At 40.4% G+C, this 19,621-nt stretch overlaps 1 protein-coding gene across 1 annotated transcript; it reads right to left on the minus strand.

Annotated features, from left to right (window-relative positions):
• Window positions 1-369: 369 nt before the first annotated feature.
• Window positions 370-19,621, minus strand: SMPDL3A (sphingomyelin phosphodiesterase acid like 3A). The gene is made up of 8 exons (XM_082047834.1): window positions 19,402-19,621; window positions 17,631-17,844; window positions 16,041-16,185; window positions 13,001-13,097; window positions 11,774-11,952; window positions 11,252-11,432; window positions 9,252-9,376; window positions 370-8,162 (listed from the first exon to the last, which is right to left on the minus strand). The coding sequence occupies exons 1-8, from the start codon at window positions 19,505-19,507 to the stop codon at window positions 7,851-7,853; spliced, it is 1,359 nt and encodes a 452-aa protein (XP_081903960.1). The 5' UTR covers window positions 19,508-19,621; the 3' UTR covers window positions 370-7,850.

Here is a 19,621-nt window from a genome sequence, read left to right on the forward strand (position 1 = left end):
CCCTGAATGCAGTTAGGGGACTCAAAAGGAAATCAGTATATCTGCAAAGGAAATGGCGCAGTGTGAGGGCCTGACTGCTCATGTTATCTTTGTACCAAAAGAGAAAGGTGGCAGAAAAACGTGGCCTGGCACGAAACAGTGCTAGGGCAGATATGCAAATTTCTGTGGGAAAACTTCCCCTCCGAGGCATTGAGAAGCACTGACATGTTTTCACATAAATCATTAGGTAAGATAGGATCCTATTTTCCATCCAAACAGTGCTCCAAAAGACAGGGGCAGCTGAGGGCCACCCCTCTTCCATGCACAACCAACCACTTTTGCATCTACCCAACTGATCACACAGCAATTGTTTTTCTGTACAATTATATGAAAGTAGCAAATACGATTCAGGTATAGAAACACTTTCTGTTCTAAGGCTTTTATTGTTTACGTATCTGGAGTAAGTACTGACAATCAGGATACAGGATGAGCCACATTCAGATTTCCTAATTATTCATTTTTCAGGACTCTCAGTTCTCAAAATTATTTGAGGCACCGTTTGTGACACAAGCAGCAAATATATTCAAGAATACAAACTCCAACAGGCTGAATTTCTGCTCTAGCTGGAAGGTCTTATGAACTCAGTGAGTAAGTAAATGCAGTGAGCAAGTGGGAACTTTTTGACTGTTTTGATGGGTCAAAGCTTAATTGCTGGCATATTCTGAACCATGGGCTCCACTGTAAATTTGATTTGAACTGATACCAAAAAAAAAAAAAAAAAAAAAAAGAAAAAAAAAAAAGGTCATAGCATTTAGCAGTTAAATAAAAGAGGAAATATGATTTGGTGACAGGGAAAAACATGACACCTCAGAGGAGTAACTTAAAAACCCCGAGTAGAGAGATGGGCTGAGGAAAGGGGTGGTGGCTGCTGAGAGTGGGGAGCTTGTGTGGCTGCAAGGAGCAGAGGCAGCGTGGAACAATCACAGGTCTCCAGCATCAGTGCCCACACCCAATGGAAAACCACCCAGATGGACACCCAAACTAGCCCACAGGACATGTTGTGCTCTCCTCAGCTGCCCCACCACCAGCCTCGGATGCGCTCCCAGGCAAACTCCCCTTCCCCTGCTCCTCCTTCCCCCGACGGGACGAAGGGAAAACTCCTGTCTCCTGGCAATAGGAATCCCTCTGTCCATCCCTAGAGCCTCACACACGACAATTAACACAGTCCCCTTCCCCCATGGGCCTGTCTGAGGGGACTGCTTCATCCATACAAATATTCAGCAACAGTTTTCAGCAGAAAATTCCCAGAATCACATTGGATGGGACTGTGGGCTGGGGGCAATGTAAGTGATTAATGGGCCCTCTGCAGAACAAAACATCCTCAGCTCTGTCACAAGATAGTTGCTATGGTATTCTGACACCACTCAGCAGAAATTTGCTTTGGCCACGGGGATTGGAGGAGGGGAGAAACACAAAATATACTATAGAAAAGTCCTTCATTGTACACTGGCAATTATTCTAAGCAAAATCCTGTGCCTGTCTAGAATTTCAAGTTCTGTATAAATACTTTCATTTAGATTTTTTTTTTTTTAGAGAGACTTCCACTTTCTTATTTCTTAAGAACAGACAGCTTGAAACATGTCTTGTTAGCTATCAACAAAGTCTGTAAGAAATGTTGGAAGGTTTCAGCTGGGTTGATGTAAAAACAACATCAAATATTCCCTCCTGTGAGACTAAGTTAAACGTCCTTTTCAGTGACTCAATCAAGGCTATGTAAAATGCACACTTCATTGCAATCAGCTGCAACAACATCAGAATCTTTTAGATGGATACTTTACCAAAGTCTTAAGTTTCAACTGGTTTAAAAATGTTCTGTGGCACATAGAAGTTTTCATAGGTGTAAAATATACCAATATACGAGACAAGTTCTACCAGAAATGTCCAACAAAATATGAATGAGAAAGTGGCCAGGGAAAGCTTTTCAAAGTATCTAAAAATTGATAGTTCCCCTTTTATAAGGCATTAAAAAGCCAGAGCAGCATGCAAGCATTTTAAGATACCCTATCCATCTGGAAGAAGAGTCTTTCTGCATGTGAGGGATACAACTACCAGCTTTTATCACCATCCCCGCTTGAAGGAAGATCCTGCTAGGCTGAACATTGGAGATGTTGGGTTCAATGCTCACACAAGAGCCTGAAGAAATTGCCATCCTTTAGCAGCCTTGGGCATTTCTAAATTGTCTTGTAAACTTTAGAATCCGCAAGATGTGGAGTGCCCCAACATCCCTAGAAATACAGCAGAAGGGTTGTCCATGTATAGTCCACAAACATCAAACCAGAAGGCCTGGCAGCACAATTCATTTGGATTTGTACACGTAAGTCTGTATGTATATATTTACATGCCATAAATCAACACTATACAGGCAAATATCCAGTGTAGATTTGAAGGGGGAAAGAGGATACCTGTGTTATCACATCACTCTGGGCTACAGGGGGAATCATTTCAGGAAGAGCACAGTGCTGATACAGCTCCTCTACGGCCACTACCCAAGTCTGCTTGTTCAGTTCCAGGTGGGACTGCATTATGTCACACAGAAATATTTTTTAGGTATTTTTGAAAACCCATTCCTGAATCTGAAGTAGGCTTATTCATTACTTTATTCATTAATCCATCACTCTACTAATTCCAGTGCTCCAAAGCCAGTTTTTACCAACTGATCACCTGGCCTACATTAACTATCAAAAGTCATACATTATATAGTACAAAAAATGTTGTTGGAGTGTATCCATTGGCATGTACCACGTTGGACAGGCAAAGTGTCCAATAAACTTCATAGCATGTGGGAAAAATTCTTGAGAACTGCTTAACAGTTTTCAGTGGAAAATGCTGTAACAATATCAGAATTTTGTATATAAATGCAACAGTTCCAATCAGAATTTTAATTTAGAATTTTTTTCAGTTCCAAGGAAGAAGGAGAAAGCCTAAACACCATGACAGAAGCACAGCAAGTGCTTGAAGGGGAAGGTGGAAGGCTCAGGCGCAGATCCCCAGTTCGTTTATCTCCCTGCCTAATACCTCAGCAAGATCTTGGTTCTATTCCAGTGGGAAATATTGAGGTCTCAAGATGCTTTTGAGGATGGGAAGAACTTTTTTTTTGCCCAGCTCCACACTTGAAACTCGTCCAGCTTAATTATTAATGATGTCTGAGTGGTTGCTTTAAAATCTAACAAATAGTTTATAGGGTATGAGAACAGCATGTCCAGTTTTCTTACCCAATGCAAACTGGAAGACATGATGGAGGAATATTTCTGTAATTACCTGTAACACATTTGACAGGTAGATTCAGATCACAACTTGATAGAAATGCAGATAATAGAAGGCATTTTCCAGACAGTCTTTCAATATAGCTTTACCACTGAAGGCAATATAAGTTGCACTTAAAGAGCTATAATTTGGCCACATCTGTAAGCACATCAGTGCTCTTGTCACTGCTTCACTAAGTGCTTAGGGCTGGGTTTTGCCACATTTCCAGTGGTTTTGCTTTCAACATTTTTGGTTTTAAGTGATTCCCTTGTTACAATTTCAGTCATCTGCCTACTGCATGTTCCATCCTACTTGTGACCACTCTCCTGATACCTATTTTCATAAGAATTGATGTATCATGTTCAGTAGCACACTGGCAATGTTTATTCAGTACGGTGCCTTTGCCATTCCCACAACCATCAGAAACTAAGAAAGCATACACAGATGGTTAACATTTTCAGTTATTTTTCCTCTGTATGTTTGCTTTTAATTTCTACAGCTGTGATATTTCACACACAGTATAAAAGAAAAAAAAACCCACCACATTCGTTGTACACTAGGCTTCTTTGCAGGCCAGCAAATAACAAAACTGGTAGAATTCTGAGGTAGGACCTTCCTCCAGCAAAACAAGAAAGCTGTGGCTGACAGATGACAAGTGAATTATCTAAAACACTAGTTTCTTGTTGAAAACTGTAGTGGTAAGCACATAAAAGCTAGTCTTCAGCTTTTAGAAAACAAGGAAGGAAAGCAACTAGTCTTGTTTAGACAGTTACAGTCCCCTTCTTCATTGAAAGTGTCATAATTCCTCTTGACTGGGCACAAGAGGGACTTCCAAGAAGTTTTATTCTTAGACTGATGTGACAACTCATCTTCTTGAGAGTGGTGTTTCCACAGAGGGAACTTATATGATAGTGTTAAACTAGATACTTACCCTTGAAGGTGCTATGTGCTCAGCATTTGTCCATACCGGAAATGGACCACAAGGGACTACATGTACTTAGTTACCTATTTCTGTCTTTAGACAACTTAAATTCACCACTTAAATTTTACTAACAGTATGTTCAGTTACTGGCCATCTCCTCCAATCATTTCAATTTCTTCAGGCTGGCAAGTGACAAACAACAGAAATTATGAGATCACATCCCGGCACTACTGAGTGCCCCAAACTAAAGCAATTAACACAGGCCTCTGAGCACACCTTCACTTGAGTTTGGATCGGGAGCACACCTTTGAACAGACTTTACTGATCATCCCCACTTAATGTGCTTTCATTTGTATTGCAGAGTGCTCTTGGACAATGCTCTTTCAGATGCAAGGCAGCTGGCAGCTGCACTTCAAGGGTACATCTAACATCCTCCAATTGCTAATGAAATGTGCAGCAGTCACATCAGTTCCTCAGAACCAACTCTCCTGTTAAGGAAGGCACTCCTATTAGGCTGCAGTGCCTGTTCATGTAGACATAAGCTCAGACAGTTAACTCCAGCAGAGAAGTAAAGCACAGAAACTAACTGGAAGGAGACACCAGCCTGCTTAAGGATAGATCTTTTGTTTCCATCACATCCCTTTTCTGCTGGCTAGCTGAGCTGGACTCTGAAGATTCCTTCCATAGGCTCCAGTTATTCCCTGGATGTGGGCTGAGACCTGCATCTACCACAAGGTTCCAGATTCATCAGGTGACATGATCTCCAAGAGCCAGTAACCATTTAAAACCCAGAGAAGATGTGCTACATGGCAGTACTGCTATGAAGAAGTAGGAGTACTTCCTTTGGAAACTACTTACCTTCAAAAACTGGAAATTAAATCCTAGAATATTTGAGAAATTACTCTCCTTGTTCATTTGCCTCAAGTTTAATTGTAGATAAATTAAAAGCTTTTTAACTCACTAAGGGGAGTAATTTGTCTTTCTGTCAAATGCGACCTTACAAATATTCCCCCTAATCCTTCATGCAAGATGGGGCCAAAAAGTATCATGTGAAAAGTGAAACAGGAATCTGGTTTACAGGAGTCAGCAACTTTATCATGTCATGTCTCTTTGGCATTTTCCATGATTCTTTACAAAAAGCTTCTGTCACGGAAGAATAACTTACCATTATAACATTCATAGATACATGAAGAAATGAAGATACATGGAGTTGGAACCTGAAATAAAAATATGATGGTCTCCTTCTACTTCCCCTTACACCCAGGTGTCATCTAAATTGTTCATGTGATTTATCTCTTGGTTTTTTACAGTGTAACATTCCTAGAAGCCTTCCCCTTGGTTTATGTCTGTGTTACAAGATGATGCAGTCAAACACATTCCTGGATCTTTCTTGGCCAAGTTAGGCTTGCATTTGCATGAGTACAGTTACATACAGGAGAAGCAGAGAATGCTAGCCTGCACAACCAGGTGCATCTTGGAGGATATACCCTGGCTAAATGTAACCCTAGTGGACATATATCTCTGGCTAAAACAAACAAACAAACAAACCTCCTTGGCTGATGCCATCCAACTCTTGGCTTCAATTGAAGTCCAGATTAAAAAATGGTATGTCTGGATCATAGTTTGCTATTTAGATATTTGTAGGCATTTATTTGTTCATGCTCACTAAATAACATCTACTGACACACATGCACAAAAAAAGAAATCTAGGAAGCAAGATGCCCAACAACTCCTTAGCAGCATATGACTTTTCCTAGGGTTCTGCAGCTACCAATCTGCCTTGTGCTTCAGCTTTCCCTAAAGTTCAGTAATAAAGAACTCCTTAATGGAAAAATACAACTAGATAATTTTCATAGAGTTTCCATGATGTCTTGTAGGTATTAAATTTAAACAGAAGTCACAAAACTCACAGGAACAAGCCAGTATGAGAAAAGAGACAGTTGTTCAAAGCACAAGACTGAACTGAACAAAACCCATCTGGCAAATTGTAGGAAGCTCAGCAATCCGATCAGCTGCAATTGCCCTTATGCTATCCGCCCACAACTTTCCTTGCTTGCCCTTGGAGAACAGATACTGGTAACACAGGGATTTTGTAATGAAAAAAACCCTGAGAAACCCAATGAAGAAACACATCCAACACAGAGAGAATCATCAGCTTTCAGGGCTGAAACTTCCTGGTACATCCTCACAGTCACAGTCTGCACAGAACTCACTTTAACTCAGGTTATTTACATATCCAGATATATTCAAAATTAGCCAGAGCAGATAGCTCTGAAGAGTTTACGTGCCCACCATGCCCTCTCCAAGCACAGAATTTAAAATACAGTACTGCCTACTGTGCATTATTAATGGCATTTCTAAACATTACTGCCACTAGAGGATTTGTTTCTGAATGCATATTTAGCAAACCAACCATTACCGCTGTGGTTGACTGATGCACGACAAACCTGAGGGGTCTGCCTCTACAGTTATGAATACTACAGACTTAGAAGATTTGTCAGGAAATATTCTGCTAAGTTTTTCAACCTTGAGTGAAAACAAAACCAGAAAATTCTTCAACAGCTACAGTAAAGGCTTGACTCTCACAAAAATAAGCAGTTAGCAATCGGATTTCTCTCATAACCACTTCTACAGCTCCAGTTACCCTGGAATACTATTACCTAGTGAAGGGTCTGTATGGCAGTACATTGACCAAAGGTTCCAAAAGTATAGCTCTTGATGTGACAGAAAAATGAGTAAAAGTCCTTCTTGGTTATATACACTAGATAAATGCCCTACTTAATATTCTCATTCACACATTTAACCACAAGAAGAATAATAACAGGTCTGTGCAATTGTAAATTCATACCTGTGATAATCTTCAGATTAAGTATTAGACTGCTCTGTGAAAAAAGAAACGCGAGAAACACCATGGCAAGTACATGTTTACCTGTGCTGCACAGAAACATACATGCTATGTCTAGTGATGTTGATCAATTTAAACCTGATTCATGGCCTGCTGCAAAATCTCATACCAGGAGACTGCCTGATAGCAGTACCAATGTACATAGCCCTATAAGAAAAAAGCACTTTGTGCTGGGCAAACACACACTTTTGAAAAAAATGCATTTAGTATTTACAGGACAGAAGTTTGTGTTCCATTAAGTTACTTTTATGCTGTTGTTAGAAAATGCTCCTCAACAGAGGTGGGCTTAAGGGGTTAAGAAGGAAACTTGGCACAGGAAGGTGCCCAATACTGGCATCGTATCAACAACATAACTGCACTGCAATCTCCGCAAATGCGGGTTTTGCAGATTTCAGTTTGCAAATTGTGACAGCAGATGGTTGAAGCCTGCCCCCATACAAACCCCTGCCTGAAATTGCATTGCCTACGTTTACACACCCTGAGAACAGACTTGGATTTCCAAAGAACACCTGAAACAACAACGAAGTATCTGGCCACTATTACACAGCAAATAAATTTTTATCTAGATGTGGAAGGAAAATGTGTTTACAAGAAGAAAGATCTGGGGAGACTTATTGCACCCTTGAAATTCAGAGAAGTCCCACAGGCTACCTCTCAGCATGTCCCTGCTTGAGGCAAAGGATAAGCAGGTTCTTTAAATCACAGGCTAAAGTCACTATCAGCATAAATTGCACGGAGATTTCATCTCCATGTTGCTTCACGATTGATACAATCTGTGTACGAGGAGTAATCCAAATATTGGATGGCACATATCTGGCAGGCCTTGCACCCCTCTTCACAGACAAGGGTTTTGTCGTAACTCACAATGAAATTACTGTAATACCGCTCAAACAGTATGCTGTGTGGCAGAGACAACTGCTTGGCCATTTCATATAGGCTTTCTGGCTTCAAATCTTCAATGCCGTAAGCTTCAGTCAGGATGTATTCTAATTTCCAGTTTGATTCATTTTTCTTGTTGGCATCTCTGAGGTCCAAGTAAAACTGCCAAAGATCCTACAGTTAAAAAAAAAATAAAATAAAATAAAATAAAGAGGAAACAAAAATAGGCACGGCTGTATTGCTTTCTTCCCTGCTTCATTAAGTCTCTAGAGTGACCTATTGATTAGGAAGCTGTCACTCCTCATTATTCACAACTGAATAGAAGGTCACGTCCCACCCCAAGAGCTGGGCTTACACCCAAAGCTGGTACTTGCAGTGCAGTAATGGGGGGGGATGGGGAGGAGAACAAAAAGGAGCCACAAAAGGCAGCAGTGGCTGTGTTAGGGGTCTTTCCTGTCCCAACTGGAAACCATCCTCCACTGTGCTCATGTCTGCTTTAGAAGTGGGGCAGAAAGGTGAGAACTAGAAGTCTCTCTTCTGCCGGCACTGCTGGAGGGGTGGAATGGAAAGAAAAATAATGGCCCAGGGAGAATTTAAGGGAAAGGGAGAGATGGAGATGCAGGAGTGAAATGTGCAGAAGAAAGGAGCAGCCTGTATTAGCACAGGTCTCTAGAAAGAAACCAGTCAAGCTGCAGGATGTGTTGTCACTGAACTCAGTGAGGTCAAGATTTTACCCTGAATTAGAGAGAATATCCGAGTCATTCAGAGCCAAAACAATTATACAGGATTTAATTTATTTCAAAAAAATCACATGAGACTACAGAATATTCTACTTTTTTGCTTCTAAATTTATCTTTAAAAAGTATAAACTCTATATAGAAAGGTGCATGATTACAAAAGACATCACAGGGTTAAAAATGATTCACCAGCAAACATTGGTATGTAAACAAGGCCAGGATTTCGGTGAACCTTTTTCACTGTTGCAGAGCTCCCTGTAAATAGTTTCAGGATTCTGCCCAGAAAATTTCTGACTCTTTGATTCTATGACGTAAGAATATTTCATACAGAACAGAAAGTATTGGGTAGTCCTGCAGGCACAGAAAGACTGACCAAGATTTTCTTTCCTTTGCCCAAGAAGAAAAATAAAGAGTAAGCACCAAAGTTCCACCAATGTACATAATACTAAAAAGACTGACATCTTGCTGTAATTTTTAATGGCATTATATTTGAAGTCTTAAACAATGCTTTAAAATCTTTACTTACCAGCAAGCTGTAATCAAGAAGATCATATTGATACAATCTGACACCAGGGTTATTGGACTCCAGTTGCCACACATTCTTCACTGGGGTTACAGCAGGTGCCACAAACAAGGAATTTACTGGCTTTTCTGCAGCAAGAGGGAAGGTGAGGAAACTGTTCCCTTCTAATCACTTCTTTCTCAAGCAAATGTTTTTTGTAGAGAACCAACACAGCAAGAACCAACACAGCAAGAACCAGAGTAACTGGCTTAAGTACATTAGCACTTTTTTTCCTGGGTTAGCTATATCACTGTGTTTCACTGGATAGACCCAAATCTGTGTAAAATACCACAGTACACATTCCATGTGTACCACTTAAATTTTTCTATACTAGAGACTTCCCACCAATTCAACTAGCTGTGCAAAATGATCTTGCCTATATGTAAGGTCTCCGTATTTTGCATATTTCTACTGAAGAAATGTTCAAAATTTTTGGTTGCTGTCTCCATGCTATACTTTGCGTGTTGTTAGTTTTTTTTTTTCTTTATGTATTTATGATGTTATTTGAAACACCACGGTATCATCACCTGACCCTGACTTCACTCATCTCAACTAGCCCAGCCCCTAGTACGTGAAAACAGAACTTTACAGCAACCAAAACAAGAGGATGTACACAGGCTTTAATTAGACAGCATATGCATAGTATATTGAGAGGTTCTCTGTGGAACAAAAAAAAGAAGCCCTAACTATTCCTTTCTCTGACAACATCACAGCAGTGAGATCACAAGATCAGTCTCCACGTATGAGCAGAAGCTTTGAAAGCTTGGAAATTCATAGATTATTCTGGAGAAGATAAAACTGTGCTCTGTATCTCAGTACACTGCTGTTGGCTACAATGTTTGTTACATTTATCTTGAATTCTCTGGAATTTTGTCAAGAGGAAAATGGCATGAATACGAGACAGCCTAATACAGTACAGATAAACACAAACTGTATTTAGCTACATGCAAGTTTGACAAGGCACCAAGATCAGTCTGTCCTCAGTGAAATTTGCAGTAGAGATGCTGGTTTCATGCACAAATGGGCAAAGGTACAAAATACACAGGTATAAGACTACCTTGAACACCATTTAAAAAATATAAAAACAAGGTTCCTTCACTATGGCTGGATTCCTTTTTACTGAAGATTAATTTAATGATAATGCCATGTAAAAAGGTAAATTATTCAGAATACTGTTACCCCGGTTTGCGTTCTGTGTATTGCTTTTATGAGTTCATTAAAAAAAAAAAAAAAAAATAGCCAATTAATATTTGGGTATTTTACATAAACCAAAGCAACACACCTCCCACTATTCTATGGTAAAGACACAAATATTTAACCAGTTACTCGTTAAGAGTTCCTCTGTTAGAGGTGTTAGAGTTCTCCATATGGCCATGCCCATGCTTAACACTAAGGGATTTCAAAGCAATAAACAAAAGTTTCAAACCCGGGTGCTTTTCTTGAAGGGAAATTAGCTGATCTAAGAGATGCAACAGGCAGAGACTTTTTTTTTTCCCCTGCCTCCTGCTTACCCTTATCTTAATTAACTTTGAAGCAGCAGGGAACTCAGCAGAGAGGCACAGTAATGATGCAGGAAACACAAGAACATAGAGCATGTCTAGCTGGCCTGAGAACATTCCCTTTGACACATTACACAATAGCAACTGGCCAGTATAATTTGCCCATGTCACTGAGGGAGCGGAGAGGAAAGAGTAGAAATTCTTGTCTAGCCATGAGCATTCATTTTAAAAAGCAAGAATCTTGGAGAGTCTCTTCTGACTTCAACAGAAAAGGACAGTCTGCCACGCAAGGTTCTCTTTGGAGAAAAATTGGGAGTGTGTGAGGCTTGAACTCTTGTAGATAAATAGCAATATTTCCCACTTTCCGTTTTCAGTTACTTATAACAGAGGCTGACCAGTAAGAACATGCAAGGAAGTATTAATTTGCTTTTAATCAAGAAGAAAAAGATGAAGTAGCATCATTACCTTCTTCATCCAGCAGGACCATGATACTGTCTCTATGTGTATGTCCAAAAAACTGCCCCACAATAACATTACTGTATTTGCGAAAAATCTTTACCAGTCTCTCATTGTAATGCTCCCTGATAGCTGTAGTATTCCTTGCATACGGCAAGTATCCTATTGGTACATGTCCTATTATATATACCTAAGGAATTATACACAGAAAGCACAATCAGCACCTTCATTTGAAATTTATACTTTCATCTATAACTTGGAAATGGTTACTACAATTTCATAATAATGATATCTTAGAAATGGCATTTTGAAAGCTATAAATCATGACAGTTTTCATATACAAAATAAAAACAGTAAAAATGTTTCAAATCATACTGTGAAAAAAGTAGAATTTTGTTTGTGTGTGTGAATTCAGCATATTCTTGGGGAAAAAAATAATGTTTATATTTTCATTGTCTCTACTCACTTCTCTTTTTTTTCTTTTCAAGGTATAAACAGATAACGCTGATGGGTTCTGTTCACAGCCCTTACCTTTTCCTTCTTTTGTGAAGAGGTTTCTAATATTCCCTCCAGCCAGGCAAACTGGTCGGCTGGGTCAGTGATATTCACAGTTACACTGTTGGGGCCGTAATATAAATTTGTGTTCAGACTGATTATCCTGAGTGATTGAGAGCTATCACTGGATTCAAACAGCTGTGTGTAGAAGCCACCTGTGAAAATGAGATGAACATCATCTGAAAAATGAAAGGCTTCAAAGCGTGACTTCAGAATGAAAGTCCAGCACTGACAAAATACCCATCCTTACCTTTCTAATAAAATGGAAAATGGCATGCTTATTCAAGCCATGCAGCACCTTATCACAACAGAACATCTTAAGGATTCGGTTTTAGCAACATTTTAGTAGGAGAGCTTGACACTAAATTTTTTTATGAATTCTTTCTTGTAATTGCCTTTGTGTTTTACTTGAAAGTTTTCAGATGCAATTATCCAACTGACACACAAGAAGTGCCCTTTAACATTTCTTCAACACTGAGAGATGAAGTAACTGTTAAAAAGTCCACATTTCTGGAAATAGTGCAAACATATAGGTTACTCCAGGAAGAACTGCTTGAGTTTAGTAGCCTTGTATTTTGAAAGTCATTTAACTTCAGACTGGAATAAGATGAAAAGCAAAGATCACATTTTTTTCAATCCAAGCTCATAAAAACCCTCCATGGCATACAGAGCTTCTTCAGTGGATGCAGTTCCATAAATCATGGGCTTCAGCGTAGCCATGGCAACAGAGCTATAACAATATCCCTTAACTTAAGGACTTCCCCTTCGAGTTTTATTTTTCCTATTAGGGTTTCTACTTCCACTTATACCCAAAGTTCATTCTCATTCACGACACAAAAACCATAAATTAAACTTTCACATCCCTGATGTCTGAGTGGATTGGAAATTGTGCTGAACTTTTCAGTCCTTTGCTAAAAAGATATAAGATCATAAATAAATAAATATTTCACATGCATTGGTACAAACCAAATAATACTGTACACATTACAAGAAGCAATAGTTATTGCATCAGAAGAGAATAAATGTACCATGACGGTAAGTATTGCTATTCAAAAAGACAAGTGAGCTCTTCCAGGAGAAGCATTACAATAATCCATTGTGCCAATTCATCCTACGAGACTTAGCTAAACAAATGGGATAAATCAATAGAAACCTCAGTACTCTAAGTCCTAGCTTTATAATGCATTACTGGTATATTTTTACCTTTTCTGAAGGTATTGATCGCTTCATCAGTCAGCCAAGGTTTCCAGAAATCTGCTACAGCATTGTAAACTTCACTGGTGGTTACAGGAAGCTGATCCTGTCAGAGAGCAGAACCTGCCTAAGTTTTACCATTCAGACACACAGACAAAAAAAATTACTAAATTATCCCACCTGCCCTCTCACATAACACAAAAGTGTATCCATTCATCACCAGGAGGAACTCAGGAAAGGGAAAAAAAAAAACTTTTGAACATCCAGTATTGCTGATCAGGAACGAATGCCTAAAGTTGGTCAGAACTGACTGTATGGCCTTGTTAATGCATTGATATACCAATGCCAGAAATATTTGAAGCTTTAGGAGCCCAGCAGAGTAGAAAATCATACATTCTGCAAAATTAATAAATATATAAACTGAAGATTCGAAGTCTAAAAATGAAGAGCCTTGGCAGAAAATCTTGAACATAAGCTTCTTTACAGCAGGTTAATTTTTCAAGCAAACTGGGGCTCATAGCAGCGCCTCAAAACTCCACTACAGCTCTCGGAAACATTCTGGTGAAATTCACAACTATTTCCGTGATAACCTGTAACCTAGTAACACAGCATTTAAAACACAAAAGAAAGTTCTGTCAATGTTTTCTCCCACGGGCTCTAATTAGGACTGTAGCACTCTTCAGCCTGAGCCAAGCAATGTCCAAGCGCCACAGCCTGAGAAGAGCCACGCTCTTGTCTAACCCTGACAGGACGATTCCAGCCTGTCTTTGCCTTTCCTAAAATACCTGCTTGGATCAAAACAAAACAACCAAAGGTCAAAAAATAGGCACAGTATTACAGTGCATGTTTTCTTAAACATAAAATTTGACCTTTTTAAGATCTTTGAAACTAAATCTATGTTATTAGAGGCTTAGGCACAAAATCTCTGTCTAGGAGCAGTGCAATCAGAAGCCTGTTCAGACATTTCTTGCTTGCAGTGCACAGATATGAGTTATCCAGAACGCTCTGAGCCATACCAGTTCAGCCAGAGCTAATAGACACTAACAGGCAGAGCAAAACCTGATCTTAGATAAGATGCTATGTTAAGGACTGAAGGTAGTTTGGACCCAGGCAAGTCAGTGCTCTGTGAACTTGGGGATTAGAAAGCAGTTTGAGAATTTGTTTTAAGCAGAGGCAAGGATGTGGAACAAATAAGACTATGGAGAAAGACCTAGGTCACAATATACGACCTGAAAGGTACACCAATGCTTGATTAACTTGAGTAGTATTTTTAATAGGTTCTGCAAGAAAAATCACCCAACACTGTTAAATTTTTAAGACTGACAGGTTAGAACACAACAGAGAGCAATAAAATTCTTCAGGGCATGGCGAGTGCACAGCTTTCACACTTGCTCTGGAACAGCCTCTAGCGTGTGGCTTGCTCCACATCGCTTCCAGTCCACGGGACATTTGCCAACTATGTCCATATGAGAAACAGAAATGTTGTCAACAGCCAAAAAAAATACCCAACCACCTGAAATGACCCCATAGAGGTGAAATTCTGATACCGGGGTCCTTTTCAAACAGTAACAGAGAAGTGTCAGCTCTGCACATCGGTGAAACCTGCCATTTCAAAGCCAAGTATCACAAAAACACTGCTGTGTGGCTTTGTGCAGAGAGAACTATAACAGCTATTCCAGTCAGCAGCCTGTCTCAAAATAATATCTGCTGCCCATCTGCCTCTCTTGACCATCTTTTTTCTATCTCCAGATTAAATTTTAAAAACAAAACTCATATTTGTTGGAAAAGTCATTATATTCTTTGTCTACAAGGTTACTGTATACAGTTTTTTCTTCTATATCAAACTATTGCCTGTTAAGACTTCCTAAAAACAAAACAAAATTAAAACAAAACACTAAGTGAGACTTCAGTTAAGGTATTATTTACCAAAATACCGGTGGTTTCTGGTGAACCAATGTGGCAGCCTGACAGGGTATACAACAAGCTGAAGCTATATTGCCATTCTATGAATGCAAAGAGACTCAAGTCTCAGCATTATTTGTGCACTCCTGTTTCCAAGGTATGTTCAGCTCTTATTTTGTCTCTCACATTTCCCTTTGTCCCCTTTGAGCACCTCCCTGATATGGGAATCACTAACTCCAGCAATGATACAATCACCTACTACACCAGGGTATACCCTGATAGGTCTAATGAACACCACAGCAAACTGGAACGAAAGTCATTGGGGGTAAGAAGGGGTGTTACAGAATTCCCATTACACATTTCAAACAAAATATTTTAGCTGACCCGCTCCTTCTGATCCTCTCAGATCCAATGACAGAATTTGCTTCTCAGTTCTGCGTGCTGACAGACCAACCCACAGTATGTTTTAAAGGACACATGAAGCAATTGTTTACTTTTGAGCTATGCCAAGAAAAATAATTCGCAGAACACTGAAAGTAAAAAAGCACTGTCCTCAGCTGCAATGGCACACATATCCAGTAAATCACCAATGCAAATATTTCTAAGTGTCCAATAAGGAAAGAAAAAAAGACATATTTTTAATAAAAGCAGCAAAACGATGGGTATATTACAAAAATTCTGCCATTAGTCTGATGAAAAAAACTTCAGTGATTTCAATAGACAGATTTTCAGTAGGTCTTGAATCTTAACACATGTTCTCAGATCTATTAAGGAAGTAATTTCTGTTAGATTAAGTTATTGTACACATATGCATGACTTACATAGCAAGAAATAAAGTGTGTATTAACTATGATGAGACCTGGTGGTTCTAATCCATTGGGAACGATTAGCAGGATCAGCATTGCCTCAGGCAATGTACAGATTTTACCTGGCATCAAGGTTTACTTAGGTAACTTAACACAGAGAGAGAGGCACTTTCTGTTCTAGATTGGAACTATCTACAATTTTAAATACTAACTGGAGAATTGTAGAATACTGTTTCCAGAATAACAGTTACACAGATTTAACTCTTCTTTTTCACACCTGCTTTCTGAGTGTTAGAAACACACTGAATATGATCTAGAAACAAATTTCTAATGTGTTTTACCTGTGGCCAATAGTCATGATTGCCCAAGGCTGGGAAAACCTGAAGATCTGGAAAGAAATTACGAATTGTAGAGCTCATATTGCCAATGATGCTAATGACCAATTTTGTGGAGAGCTCTTTTACAGGAACATGAGGAGGGCTATCTCTGAAAAATGAAAACGTTTTATTAACACAGGTTTATTAGCAACATGAGGCAGAAAATTCCGCAAACACATCTACATTCTAGCATGTAATACTATGAACTATATCCTTGTTAATTAAATCACAGAATTGCCTGAAAAGCTTTCTGAAAAGGCTTTAAAACAAACAAAAAAAACCCCAAGTAGACTAATGTTTATCCTATGATTCACATAACTAAGATTTCTTAGAAATTAATTTAATTCAACTCCATCATTTGGAGCTACTGTGCAGTTTGGGTTATACATCTTCTGTCATCTGCACAACCTTGTAAGTTCTTTTTTCCCCTTTTAACAACATCCTGTTGAAAATGAAATATAATAATGTAAGTGAAATAAGTTAATCACTTGTCTTCACATATTTCCCCCAGCAAAATTGACACAACATACATAAACTTCCCAGCAAAGAAGACCCTGTCATTGACAAACAAACTAGTTCTCATAAACGCTCAAAGATACTAATCTCTTTGATAAATTATCTGTTGATCTATAAAAAATTATGTGATGGTAGAATGGAGAATTTTGCTAAGGCAAAAGCATAAATTAATGCTATCTTTCACGAATATCTAGAAATAACAAGGCATGGCACTATCAAGCTACTCATATGCCTCCCTTTCACACTTCTTTCTCCAGTCGCACTGCTAAAGCACACAAAGCCTCACAGATAACACATCTGTGAGAGAGAATTATTATGCCCATTTTCTAATAAGGAACATGGGCAAAGAAAAGGTAAATATTTTACTCAAGAGGGGACTACACACATCCAAACTACTGCAATGAGGGGCTGTGAAACCACACTTTCTTTAGAAGCACATGCAGCTATGAGTGATAGTAATGGAGACAGCATCTATGACACCACTATCCTTCCACCACTAGCCCCTGATCTAGAATTCATCCAGGCACCGAACCTGAAGGGTAACTTCATACACATACATTTGATTTTGATTCTAGTTACCTCACAGAACCAAATAAAAGATAGTTAAATGGTATCTTCTAAAAAGGGATGCACTTTAGATTTAACAAACTTAAGACCTACAAAATACAATACATCACATCATAATTAATTCCAGTCAGTTATTCCTCTGACTTTTCTTTTTGCTTTTTCCATGTTCCACCCTCCCAGTACCATTTCTATTAGCTTACACTAATACAGTCATGTGGTAAAAGTCCCAATGAACAGTCCAACAATGTTCAGAGATTATTACAGAGATCAAAATCTGTTCCTGAGGCCTTATATTCTCACTCAGTCTTCCACTTTTTGGCCATTTGGACAGCTAAAGGGACTATTTTAAAAGTAGCCTTTGTGAGATACTAAAGTCAGATCTGTTGGTGTAAATACAACCTTGTGAATTACTGCACTGTATGGTTGTCCAGCTGTTAAAAACTTTAACTGCAGAGTCACTTGAACGCTTACCCCGTCCAAATCATGAATGAAACCTGCTGTTTTGAATCCTTCATGAATGCAAATGCTGACAAAATAAGTTCATATGGAGAATCACACAAAAAGTCTCCAAAAGGGCCTGGGTCAGTGGCATTGGCTCCTTTGGAAGAAGAACAAACTTTGGTGCGATCAGGGGTAATGTGGTAAGTCGGATCTAAATGTAGGTCAGATACGTGCCAGAACTGCCCTGTTTTCAGAAAACAAAGATTAAAGAAAATGCATTATTTGCATATGAGCTGGATATACATGGGTAATGCCAAGTTTGCTCCAGTTTGTCTACTGCTATTCCTTTTTCAAGTTTTGTAAAGGAGCATAAATTCAACAAATTGACGATTAGCCTGTCTGATAAGTGTGGGTGAATTCTGCTTTCCCGATGAGAGTCAATCCACATAGTCTACTTAGAAAAACTGAAAACAGAAGCAGAGGCATAGGTTTAAGCTATTCAGCAGGGGGGGAAAAAAAAAAAAAAAAAAAAAAAACAGACAGTTGGTAGGGACTGGAAAATCAGCTCCTTTTCATTAATGCCAATCTGGAAACTGGAGAGCAGAGGAGGTGACAGAAAGATTTCTCCACTCCACCTGAAAAGAGAGGTAATTGCATTTTAACTATTTTTCCAGACTTTCCCTGGCTGGAAGCTAACATAAAAGATCACAATCTAGAAAGAAAGGCAAGAAACAACACGTGTGTAAACATTTCAAAGCTGTTTCTCTCCCCAGCAGTCACAGTAGCAGAGATGAGGCTTCTCACCAGACAGAGGTGTGTCAGGCCTACTTACTCACTGCTCTCCAGGCTGACACCTTCTCAGCCACTGGTACTTAGCACTGCAGGGAAAGATCAGCTGAGAAGTACAGGAATATGGTGAACAAAATGGATTAAGCTTGTATTAGACTAACAGCCTTCAGGTTTTATGTAAAATAAGATTGTTTTATTTATTTATGTCAGTTTCAAAGCACTTGGGAAAGTGGAGTAGTGGTTGTGAAACTGGGGCAGATATAAATTGGTTTTTCCCAAGGTCACATGCTCAGCCTGTGGCAGAGCACACGACTGGACCCCGAGGAGTTTTATTTCAGGAAGCAAAAGCCAGCAGCAACCTTCAAAATCTGCAAAACTGTGACTCCTACCAACAGGCGACAGGGAAACGCCTGGACTCCGTGGCATGTTTGGTCCAGGGCACATGAGACACAGGGAATGAAAATCCTGTGGAAACCATTTCGGAGCACTCACCTGTGTACACTACAGTACGGGGGATCACGCCACGCAGACCATGTGTTTGCTGACAGCACAGAAGCCACCCTGACTGTTTGCAGTGCGGACACTGTGCCCAGGGCAGGGCAGGGTTCACCCCATCTGCCACCGGCAGAGCGCCAGGTCTACCCTGGCTAACCAAATTAGATCCCGTGGCACTCCCCCACACCTGAACAGCGATGGATTTAGTTATCTAAAAGTCACGTGCAGCCGAAGCCAGTTGGGACGGGGAACACGATGGCACCAGTTTATGTGCGGGCAGCAGTGAGAAGCGGAGGGAAGGGAGGCGCCGGAGGGGAGCACGTAGACCGGGGCTCCCCCGCGCTCGCAGCACAGAGGGGCGGGCGGCGACCGGGGAAGCACCGCGGGTGCCGAGCGGGGCCGGGCTGCCCTTCACCCACCTCCCCCCCTCTCCACGGGCGGCCCCAGCCGGGCCCTTGCCCGCCGTCACCCCCGTGCGGGGGCGGCCCCGCTCAGCCGCTGCTCCCGGCGGACTCACCCACAGCGGAGCGGGGCTGCGGGCCGGCCGGCGGCGCCTCCAGCGCGGAGCAGAGCAGCGCCAGGCCGAGGGCCAAGCGGCCGGCGCGTCCCCCCCGCAGCTCCATGTTGGCCGTCCCGGGAGCGCCCTGCCCGCCGACGGCTGCTCATGTGACCGTCCCAGCGCGGAGGAAAGGAGCCAGCCCGCGGTGGCTTGTGCAAGCCCCGGCCGTTCGCTGCCT

This window comes from Streptopelia decaocto (genome assembly GCF_964273445.1).
Source record: "Streptopelia decaocto genome assembly, chromosome: 3".
NCBI lineage: Eukaryota > Metazoa > Chordata > Aves > Columbiformes > Columbidae > Streptopelia > Streptopelia decaocto.

What these genes read in the sequence shown, in the direction of transcription:
- SMPDL3A (XM_082047834.1), bottom strand. Translation starts at nt 19,507, where the DNA reads ATGGAGCTGCGGGGGGGACGCGCCGGCCGCTTGGCCCTCGGCCTGGCG. An exon ending in GATCAATACCTTCAGAAAAG is followed by an intron (nt 11,953 to 13,000) that starts GTAAAAATATAC and finishes TCATTTTCACAG; the next exon opens with GTGGCTTCTACACACAGCTG. An exon ending in TTCTTGATTACAGCTTGCTG is followed by an intron (nt 8,163 to 9,251) that starts GTAAGTAAAGAT and finishes TTTTAACTGTAG; the next exon opens with GATCTTTGGCAGTTTTACTT.